Raw genomic sequence first — 12,383 nt, 5'->3', positions numbered from 1 at the left:
TTATTGGGTTCTAGCTACTCTTATTGCTTAGTAATCTTGGACACTACTTCACTCGACAAGTCCGCAAACCAGAACACTATTGAACAGGAACGTAATTATATTCCGCATAACAAGGTTGGATTGAAATGCGAATCACAATTAGAAAAACGTTGGTATATTCATAATTTTTATACGAGAAGACTCTAGAGTCTTGTCCAAGCATCTGCTAGAGCTGATTGGTTAACGAATAGCCAATCAGAGTGCCCCAACACAGTCCCACACTGAACATGATTCAACCCGATCTACACTCCGTTAAAGGGAAGCGACAAGACAAACTAATAGAAAGCATTGTAAGGTGCCTAAAATTATATGAGTACGATTGCACACAGATTTAAATCCTAATGAAGCATCAATTTATCCAAGAAAAGGTTGGTTTTATTGATATTTATCTAATGTCTAGAAAATTATGTCGATAATTAAACACTGGACACTTAGAAATTTAGTTACTACTGTACATAAAAGAACTAATGCGAATAAACTCAGTAACATAATAAAATTAGTATTCCTTATATGTTTGTTCCAAATTTAATTTACAGCCTAAAAATTATATTTCGAGAACAAGGCATATAATAGTCGATAATATTGCGACTGTCATTAAGAAAATAAGATCTAACTAACTAATAAACCTAAAGTTTATACGACTTTGTGTTAGCCATTTTTTAGATAGTTAACTTTTATCCATCGAATGTGAAAATATACGTTCATAGGTAAATGATTTGCTTGCATTTATTACTGGGTCTTGAGTGCTGTTAGAGGTACGAAGGTGAAAAATCACTTTCCGGTTGCCCATACCATGGAAGGGTGACTAATTACTGAGAAAGGATGGTGAAATTTACATTAACATGCTCTATGATTATTATCACATGTTTTAAATCACAAATAAAATTATGAAAAGAATGGTGATTCAATGGTAATACTCACTGCTTAATATTACTTTGTTTCTAGAATACGGATTATTATATGGAGCTAGTTGGAAACAAAGGTAAGTCATGTAGAATACATGAAATATTTGTACAAATGCAGATATATTTCTATTCAAAATATCCCTAACTACTTACCTACCTGCATGTATCTATTTATCTATTCCTAACCAACTAGATTCGATATCAGTTTATTATCTCAAACAATATTTATATTTTTCATAGTACAATAACATCCTACCATCATTAGCATAAATAGTAAGGAAAAGAAGAATACAAACCAAAAAATATTCATACCATATTCCAAACCTTGTTGTCGTTGCCTAAACTGATACATCTGTTGTTGTTCTATAAGGAGTTGGTGCTGTTGTTGTGTCATTTGTGCTTGATTGGACATTGACGGGTGATACTGTACTGAAGGCGGCGGTGGTGGTAGTGGTAATGATAGTGATTGATGTCCTCCTGAACCGACAGCTATCGGTTGTGGACTCATAGGTTGCTGTTGCATAGAATATCGAATGTTATTGTTATTACTATTATTATTGTTAGTAGTACTATTATTTGTATTTGTATTATTAGTAATTGATGTATGTATCATTGGCGAACCAAGACGTATTGGTGGTGAAGCTGATATTCGCATTGACTGATTAATATGATTTGGTACAAAATAATAATTTTGTGAATATTGTGCCACATCAAATGGTCCACTGACAGTACCAACACCACTATTACCAGTTATATTACTTGATTGATTACGTCGAAATAATCGACCAAATGTACCAGATAACATACGCGATTTCTTCTTACTTGGTGTAGGTGATGGTGTAGGTGAAAAAAATGATTGTGTTGAATCTAACCGAGATACTGAATTGATTTGTTGTTGTTGTTGACTATCAATAATGTTGTACAATTGATTTCTAGGTCCAATTGACCGTAGATAATTTTGATACAATCCTATAGGTTGTTGATGATGATATATTGGCATAGAATTCATTTGTAGATGGGGAGGTCTTGTTGAATGAGTAAACTGTAATTGTTGGATCTGCTGCTGTTGTTGTTGTTGTTCATAATCTCGTTGATAAAGTGGTTGTTGAGTTAACGTTGTCATAGGTTGATCCGAAATAGATTGCTGTCTGAACTGTAATTGTTGCTGATAAAACTGTTTATTCATTAATGGGATATTTTGTGCTGATGTAAGTGGTATTGTTTGTTGTTGTTGCTGTTGACCTGATGGTTGACCTTCGATTGTCTGATTGGAAACTAACGAGTCCGAAGCAGCTGAAGAGCCTTCTTCTTCAGGACTATCTACTGACATAACTGATAAAGAACTAAGCAAAAGAAAGAAAAATACCATTATGTGTGGTGGTGTTTTTTTCTTCATAATAAAATTACTTATATTTTTATATTGCATGCTGATTCCAACTAAAGAAGCTTAGCCGATCTGATTATGCAACTGTTATATCTTCGATTTGTACACATGAAGAATAAACAAAACAATAAAGCGAACAAGTTTATATAGAATAAATGGAATGCTGCTTGCAGTAAAATACAGGATGCGCGTTTCGTCCTACTTGGGACTCGTCAGCCAGGTGGACCTGCATCCTAATGAATATCGACTTTGAAGGTACAAAAAGCGCGTCCCAGATTCTACTGAGAGCCACATTCTATCCATTCTATTCTAAATTGGGTCGCAGTAGCTATATCCAAGCAGTCTGCAGAGGGTACACATATACCAACCAAGACTGATCAAATTTCCAGTCAAAGTATCAACAACAGAATAATCCAACTGATCAAACTGAAAAGGTGTACACTTAAAAAACACTTCATACCGAATTACTTAACATGCGTATGTACAAACAAATGAATGGAAGTAATGCGTAGTTAAAATGCAGACAACAGTTTTAACCAACTGAAGTATGTACAACCAATGATAACAGTAGAAGTATAAGAATCTTTTCTCACAAAACTTGGAAAATCAAAACAATGACTGAAATCGTTGTTTTTTTCTTTACCACAATATCCAAATTATTTGTTCGTCAAGATGTTCACCATTAGTTGTAGCCCATTCATCTTGCAAACATAAACTTAAGAGCTTTGGAAACTAAAAGATGATGCATATTTAAGAATACTAGAAAAAAACCTACTGTAATTGTAACATTAAACGATTATAACCTCACAGAGAAATGTAAGATTCTTAAAAACATCCATAAAGAATATATACATTTATATGTTACATGCAAAATAATCAACACAATGCAATCTCATTCATTATCTATCTATCGATATTTATATCTACCTTGATGATGGTACATGATCAGTGAGTGTATTTATAGAATGTCGAAAATTTGAATGATTTAAATCTTCGTCGCTAACAGTCTCTTTAATGACGACACAACCTTCAACAACACCACCATCATTTACTTTTTGATTGACACGTTTATCATCATCATTAACATTATTATCCATTTTAGGTTTATTTAAACTATATCCTCTACGTAGATGTATTGTAGCAGTATTATTTGATAGAATAGGAGGTGGTCCTATAGGAGCTGATAATTTACGTATTAATGATGTATTATTAATAGGTAAATTAGATTCTTGATAATTAGGTAATTGTTGTTTAGATCCAGGTAGAACCAATGATTTAGCCACTGCTGCTACTGATACTTGTGTAGTTGATTTCGACAAAGAACTGTCACATTTTCCGTTCAGCACACTATTAGAACTAATTGTTGTTTTTTTTTTAAAAAAGTAAGCAATAAATTACTTTCTTTTAAAAAAAATAATACCAATTTATCACAAAAACTTTAATCATTTATAAGATAAATAATTAATAAAAAAGATGGATAGTGGCTATCAGTGGGATCCAAGACGCGCGTCAAGTCCTATTTGGGACTTGTTAACTGGATGTACCTGCAGCTCAGTGTTAATGTTCACTCTGGAACTCGAACCCAGTACCTTTCGCTTCAAGCGCCATCGCGTTATCCACTCGGCCACTGAGTTCTGATAGCCACTTGTTGGTGCAATGGGGTGAAGTTTAAATTCACTTAGTATTATTTGTTTGAATCTTCCCATTGATGTTTAGGACTGCAACTGGTCAGTCTCTTATTGGCATATATGCATACTGTGCGTATAGAAGCAATATGCAAGGTATGCACATATGCCAATAAGAGACTGACCAGTTGCAGTCCTAAACATCGATGGGAAGATTCAAACAAACAATACTAAGTGAATTAAAGTTATATATATTGATTTAAGATTACCAAAAAATATAAGTAGATATTACTTGAAACAAATTATAATTTAAAATAAAAATCTGGATCAGTGATTTGTAAACTGTTAATTCAAATGAACTTTTCACTGTAATTTAATCATAAACTTTATTCTTTATGATCGTGTATAATGAATCCATGGAAGGTGGATTCATGTTCATTAGAACTACTTCTCCAAATTCAATAACCAAGTATAGATAGATCTTAGTCAATCCAGTTATAAGCAATGTAGAATTTAGATTACAATTGCAATGGCTCAAGTTATCATACCATATTAGTACAGTAAAATGAAATTATTAAGACAAGGACCAGATTAGTAGAAGTAGTAACATTATCAATGGTAGTAGAAAACACAGAGCATGGAAAATATTATTCGAGAGAAAATCATGAAGTTACGGAATAAAAAGTAGAATATAATTTTTAAAGCTCAAGATTTGAAGGAAAATAAATAATAGATGCACTTGTGTCACAATGACCGATTATGAGACATGCCATACAATGTCTTTGATCGTTCAGTTACGGTAATTATGTCGATCCCAATCAGGTAGTTCGCACCTGCCTATATGGTTCAGACCAATAGTTAATGACCTCATAGACTGACTCTATGTCTTGATTTGGCCTTCGCTAGATTTCTTACTACTAACTTCTAAACCAGAAAAACATTACAAGTCGAGGTAGGCGGTAGTCGGATTCTCGTCACACACATCCCAAACAACTCAAGCGATGAAGATTTACGACCTCATCGATCGACTTGCTATTTACTTTTACTTTCACCTACGCCTGTTACCCCTCGTTGAGGAGCATATGCCGCACACCAGCATTCTCCATCCAACTCTGTCCTGGGAAATCCTTTCCAGTTGTCACCAATTGTTATTCATCCTTTCTATATGCGCTTCTATTTCCCGGAGTAATGTGTTCTTTGGCCTTCCTCTTTTCCACTTCCCTTCCGGATTCCAAGTTAGGGCTTGCCTCGTGATGCAGTTTGGTGGTTTCCTCAATGTGTATCCTATCCACTTCCAACGTCTTACCTAATTTCCTCTTCAGCTGGAAGCTGGTTTGTCCTCTCCCATAAAACACTGTTGCTGATAGTATCCGGCCAATGAATGTTGAGTATTTGGCGTAAATAACTGTTTATAAATACTTGTACCTTCTTGACGATGGTTGTAGTAGTTCTCCACGTCTCAGCTCCATACAGTAGGACTGTCTTGACGTTCGTATTGAAGATTCTCACTTTGATATTCGTTGGCAGTTGTTTTGAGTTCCTTATGTTCTTCAATTGTAGGAATACGGTCCTTGCTTTGTCAATCCTCGCCTTTACGTCTGCGTCAGATCCTCCTTGTTCATCAATGATGCTTCCCAGGTACTTGAATGTTTCCACAGCTTCCAAAGTTTCTCCATCAAGTGCGATTGACTCGGCGTTCCCTGCGTTGTATTCGAGGATCTCGCTTTTTCCTTGTGTATATTGAGGCCCATTGATGCAGACGCTGCTGCTATACTGGTTGTCATCATTTGCACTTGTTGATGTGTATAGGATAGAAGGGCTAGGTCATCTGCGAAGTCCAAATCTTCTAATTGGTTCTGAGATGTCCATTGTATTCCGTGCTTCCCCTCAGATGTCAAAGTCTTCATAATCCAGTCAATCACCAGAAGAAAGAGGAAGGGGGAGAGTAGACAGCCTTGTCTGACTCCGGTGGTTGAAAGTGGTGTGCTTTAATCACTAAACCACAATATCTTTAACGCACGACATACATACTGATATTGATCACAGAATTATGGGAGAATAACATACACTAGTTTACTAAACAAGTGAATAAAAAACTGTCACTAAAAGTAGACAATACTGATTTTGGTGGAATAATAAAACGGCATGTTTTTTTTAAAAAAATTTACAAAATACTGAAGAATTAATAAAACCCAACAACATTAACATATGAATCACATACCCAGGTGGATAGCCAATACCGGTAGTACAAGTTGGTAGATTAGTACGATAATTATTTCTAAAGTACATATTAGTACTATTCATTAAATCTTGTGCTGGTATTGTTGAAGGGGGTGGTATGTTGTTCACTGTATTTGGATTAATAGGTGGTGGTGGAGGTGCACCAGCGCCAGTTGGAGTAGCAACAGGTAAGTGATAATTTAATTGTGATGCAGGTCGAAGTGGTTGATTGATTACATTATTTTGTAATAAATCATCCGATGTAATTAAGCCACCATTGTTAACCTGGTTTAGAATAAAATAAAACAAAAGAGAGAAGAAATAAGCTGAATTAATGGTTCTTATTTACTGGTAATTTTAAGACTGAAATAAACAAAGCAAAAGACATTAAATTCATAACTAGTTGATTATGCTAATAAAATACACAAACATTTAAAAATTTCTTTAGTACATTTTGTCCAGTAATGAAAGAGATCAAAAAAAGAAATATTAACAAATTAATGGTTGAAACTCATAGAGATTTCGAGAGATTATTTCGATATTCAGAGTTATGTATTTCACAATGTATAAATAAAACATATCCACGAGGAAGACTAGTGCAGATAAGCACTGTCATTTAAGCATTGCTAAATTCTTCAGAAAACCCAGGATTGTGTCTACGAAAACCTTTGTCCACTACGGTAATAAAACTCTAGTTTACCAAAGTCATTAACTCTCCGCATTTCCTTCTCCATTGGCCTTTAACACCTAAGAAAAGTAATTTATTACTACATACCTCCTGAATACATCTAATTGCAATCATAATATTTTAAAGAAAACTCTTTTTACACAATTACTAATATTTATTTAGGTTCTATGATATTGTTGATGAATACTTAAACATTTCGCAACCACAATTTCAAATTCTTAATAATAATATTTTAACATAAAATAAATAGGATGTGACTAATAGTGAGACACATATCGCGCGTTTCAGCTTATTTTGGACTGATCAGCTAGGTGTTCCTGAATTCCAGAGTTGATGTTTAACTTCGGGAATCGAACCCAGCACTGTTTGCTTCAAACGCGATCGTGTTATCCAAACCATTTCAAATAACATAAAATAACATTTGTTTTTTGATTTTTTTTTGTATTATGTTCAGTAAAATGTTATTAACAAACATACTATTGATTATCATTGCGTAAAAAATTTCACAATAGCGATTGTATAGATTTGAGCATGAACTCTCCTTCGCTGAACTAGAAATTTCCTGTTTTTATTTCGTAATGTAGCCGAAAATATACATCGATTCCCGATTAAACCGTTAGAAAATCAAACTAGGCATAAGAATATTTAGTCGTTAGATGATATTTAGTTTCACTCGCTAATTCTCATTTCAGTCTCAGTCAAATTTAACCAATTAATTTATGTGATCTGATTTTAAGACATAGTAACATAAAACTACATTTGATTTATATATAATAGATAAGGAAATAATTGACAGCAATCCTTAACCATACCTAACTTATAGATGGAGGTATACGAATAGATCGATAGGAATCCATCATCAACAAAAACAGAAAAGCATCGACCTAGAATAGATTGATTATGGCTTGCAGTAGAATCCAGGAGGCATATTTTGTTCTATTAGGGATATGTCAACTTGATATAACTGACTCACAGTGTTAATCCCAGCATCAAAACTCGAAATGCATACCTTCAGCTCTAAAAGCTGACGAGTTATCTACTGACCTACTGAGTCCAAATAGCCAGTAACTTATTCAACAGGTATGACGTCTATGTAATCATGAATAAGGGTTTGAGTTATTCCATTGTTGGTAATCAGAAATGAATTTTGATTAGTTTTTGTTGGCATATATGACGAATAGCTATAACAAAACAACACAACTAGGCTATGCATATGCCAACGAATACTGACCAACATTCAGTGCTGGATATCAACAACGGAACAGCTCAAATCATAAGTGATAGTGGTACAGTACAGATTATTTATAACAAGTGAGTAATTCAGGTACTTTTCATACTTCCTCATATTTAGTTATTTAAGACTAATACTTCAGAATTTAATCTATAGGGATATTACTTACATGAATGGAACTCTATGACTACATAGTTATCAATAAAGTCTAGGTAATATATCATAAATTTTATCCAGCTCTCTGACTAGCTTCGTTCCCATAAAGAAAAGAGTATGTAACAGAAGACCAAAAATGTGAGAATATGTACCGTTTATCATAGTATAAACTACAAACCAGTAATACAATAAAAAACTATTAGCCATACATAAATCTTTTCGTAAAAATGGTAAGATATAGGTTCAGATTTTCAAAAGATAAAAAACAATGAACAAAGGAAATGCAAAAAGGAGAGGAGAATGAAAAAAGAAATATGATAAATTGTCAAGGAAGACCAAGTAGAATAAATCACGCAATAAACGAAAACATGTGAACTTGATCAAGATAAGAGAAGCTTTGTACAGAAAAAAATATTTCTAAAGAAAAATTTTAAATTTAGTTAGTCAAATTTCGATCAAAGGAGAACCTAAGTATTTGAAATGTAATCAACTAGGCCATATTTGTAAAATATATATATATATTCGTTTCTATAAAAATTCCTCAGTGATTACAGTGAATAATATTGTCGGTAGTAACTAATGATAATGATTATTAGAAATAATCATAAATTTTACGATTACAATGGATAATTTTGTGGAATTCTAGTTACTCTGAATGAGTCAGTCAGTCAGTCACAACGTAGAACTTCGTACGTACGTACATCAGTTCGAGCTGCCATACCAAATCAGCACAGAGATGAAGTTGTCGATTCAAATCCCATAGTGGTAGAAGTAGTAAGAGTTTCAGCAGTAATCCGAAAGATTAGGGTTTGAAGATGTTATTGAAGGAGTATAATACAGTGAAATAAATTTGGAAAGAGAAAAAAGATAGAGACATGATGAATTCAGAGAATTAGAATTTGGTAGAACACAAAGAGTGGATGCACCTTCGCCATTGCAAACGATTTTGAGCCATGTCATTCAAGGTCTCTAACCATCGGTTGCTATCATCTCGCGAATCCCAACCAGGTAGTCTACACCTACCAACATGGCTCAGTCCACTTGTCAGTGACTTCATAGATTTGTGCCACGTTTCGGTCTGACCGCCCCTAGCTTTCTTCCAACCTACTCCTACACCATAAAGCATTGCACGTCGGGGCAGTCGGTGGTTGGGCATACGTAACACGTGTCCCAGCCATCTCAACTGATGAAGTTTCACTACTTCATCAATCGATTTGCCATCCTTACCTAGTACTCGTTTCCTAACAACTGCATTACTTACCCGGTGGTCCCAGGATATACGAGCAATGAAGGTCATCAATAATTGTAAACCTAACACACATCATCAACGGTAGGACATGATAAGAATGCGTATGAATTCAAATTGACACACTTCGTCTAGCATCATAATGAGAGAGAGAATGTATAGCGTAAGCAGTAAACAAGATAGCATTATTTCAATTTTAATAGAAATTTGAATATGTGATATGGATTACATAAGAAAAAAGTGAAACCAAAGAACGAAATTTCAGGAATTATACTTAACATGAGCTGGAAAAAAGGCAGATAATGGATATGACTAAACTATTGCAACTGATTTCAAGTCAGCTTACAGAATATATTCAAACATTGATTACGAGTATCGTTGTGACCTCAACCAAGAAGTCTTTACCTGTTGATATGGCTCAGGCCAACAGTTTTAATCCATTATTTGACTAAATCAAAGTCTCAATTTTTGTTCTCGGCTCTAGTCCTAGTTTAAATATCAATACTGAGATGCGAGTACACCCACCTAACTAAATCTAAATGAAATGGTTTACGCATTCTGAATGATATTGTTGGCTAAAAATCATCCGTCATAAAAATTCCCTTAATATTTATTATTCAAGCACAATATATGTTCAGTTTCTGTGTGTAAAGCTCAAGAGTATACATTTCGATACTGATATAGGTACAAAAGTTTAATCCAATCTTTTAGGAGAACAAACTATGAATTTTATTTGAAAATACCCAACAGATTACTACAAAAAACTACTGAGATTGTTTTTTCTTATTATCAAACAGTTCTCTACCACATTTCTCACATCTATACTCATTAAGACATCAAAAAAACTATTTAGATTGCTTTATGACGTTTTCACTGAAAAAGGCACCTAATATCAACCTGAAATTTTTACATTACAATATAAACAATATTAATTAAACCCAGCGAGATTATAATTTATGGACGAACCGATCAGATATGGGATAACAGGTCCTGGATTTTGGCGTGAAATTCATTCATCCGTTTGGCTACATAGCATTTTGGCATTTTAGCTGATGTTAGTTCGTGATGAAAACCTCAAATCTAATTCTTAACCCTAACCATCAACTTTGAATCATAATCTTTATTCTTCACACAGGTTTGAAACCCTCATTTAACCCTAGTAAGTAGGTGGACATTCTCAAGACCACTTTAACGTCGCTCAAAGATGATCCATAAATTATAGTCTCACCGTTAAATTCATACATGCTTAATGACAATAAAACTAAATATATCGAAGTGATTTTAGGTTACATTCAAATCTACATTCAGCGTTATTCGTTGTAATAAACAATTGCATACAGTTCATTCAATAGAGATTTTTAAAAAAATAATTTCAAATCTACAGAGAAATGAAACAAATTATAAAAATTTGCATTCAACAACATTTTCAATATTTTTATCCATTCCAAAATTATTATAAGTTTTATACTTTTTAGAATGTAAACGGTTCTTTGGAGCAAATCCAAGTATAGAAGAGCAAATCGCATGCACACAGCAAAATTATGAAATTTAATTTGGGAAGAAAGCTGATATACTGTTGGTATTCAATCAGGCAATTCAACTGTTGAAATAATTCCTTCTGACTGGTTGTTTTATCATTCACAAATACCTTTATATGAAAGTCGAAACTTTATCGTATAACAGACAAATATAAAAAACTCAGTTAAAAAATTATTAGGATGCAATAAAAAAGTACTGGAAATACACTTTAACAATAATGAAATTGAAATGTTCTGATGACAGGTTTTTTTTATGAGGAGGGAATTAAATTAACTAATGACAAATGGTTTGGCCATATCGGGTTTAAGACAGTTATCCAAGTACTGAATGATGGTTGAACAATAACGAGACCTAATTGATAGGATGAGCGTTGGATGCCGGTCTAATGGTTTCGAGGTTAAGCGCTCGCTCACGAAAGTGAAGGTTCTAAGCTCGATTCCTGGATATGAGGTAGTAGATTAACTAAGAACAAGCGGTGATGCAACATATAAAATTACTGAATTATAAACCATAGAGATGAATCATCGTTTTGTGAAAGAAAAAAGTACCGACTACGGCTGTGATATAAGAAAACACATTTCTTTTGCTTTGGAAAAACCAACGATAACAACTTCAAAAGACTAGCACAGCTTAATTTTATGACAATAGGTTCTTACCATCCAACTTCAACCCACAATACTCTTACATCACAATAGATTCCCTTCCCGAAAGTTGAACAAAAATAACACATCAATGATGTATAATTATTACTATTACTCACTTAGTATTGTTTGTTTGAATCTTCCCATTGATGTTTAGGACTGCAACTGGTCAGTCGCTTATTGGCATATATGCATACTGTGCGTACTACCTCGATATAGTCTTAACTCACAAGCATTATAATCAAAGTTGGATAGTGGCTATCAGTGGAATCCAGGATGCGCGTTTCGTCCTATCTGGGACTCGTCAGCTGGATGTACCTGCAGTTCAGCAGGTACATTCAGCTAAGTGAATTTAAACTTCACCCCATTGCACAAGCAAATGGCTATCAGGACTCAGTAGCTGAGTGGATAACGCGATGGCGTTTGAAACGAAAGGTACTGGGTTTGAGTCTCAGAGTGAACATTAACTCTGAGATGCAGGTACGTCCAGCTGACGAGTCCCAAATAGGACGAAACGCGCTTCCTAGATTCCACTTCTAGCCACTATCCATCTTTGCTTATATTATTACTATTATTATTATTACAATGACAATCCCTGAAAACACTGCTTTTTTATGACTTATGTAGCATTGTAGAATAGATGGGAGTGGATTTATTGAAATGGTAAAAATTAAGTTACAAATATTGAGCAACTGATTCAAATTACATT

The 12,383-nt window shown here is 34.0% G+C and overlaps 1 protein-coding gene across 1 annotated transcript in view; it reads right to left on the bottom strand.

Annotated features, from left to right (window-relative positions):
• Positions 1-12,383, bottom strand: part of Smp_149910 (lar interacting protein (lip)-related protein) — a gene marked incomplete at its 5' end in the record, with an annotated part of 89,268 nt that overhangs the window by 15,280 nt on the left and 61,605 nt on the right. The window contains 4 exons of the mRNA XM_018796568.1: positions 1,257-1,433; positions 1,566-2,287; positions 3,256-3,684; positions 6,175-6,458. Coding sequence (XP_018651697.1) covers positions 1,257-1,433; positions 1,566-2,287; positions 3,256-3,684; positions 6,175-6,458 — 1,612 coding nt within the window. The remainder of the gene's footprint in view (positions 1-1,256; positions 1,434-1,565; positions 2,288-3,255; positions 3,685-6,174; positions 6,459-12,383) is intronic.

The sequence above is a fragment of the Schistosoma mansoni genome, chromosome 4 (genome assembly GCF_000237925.1).
Source record: "Schistosoma mansoni strain Puerto Rico chromosome 4, complete genome".
NCBI classification, from domain to species: domain Eukaryota; kingdom Metazoa; phylum Platyhelminthes; class Trematoda; order Strigeidida; family Schistosomatidae; genus Schistosoma; species Schistosoma mansoni.
Note: the sequence above shows the minus strand (reverse complement) of the source record. Positions and strands in the feature narration are given on the sequence as shown.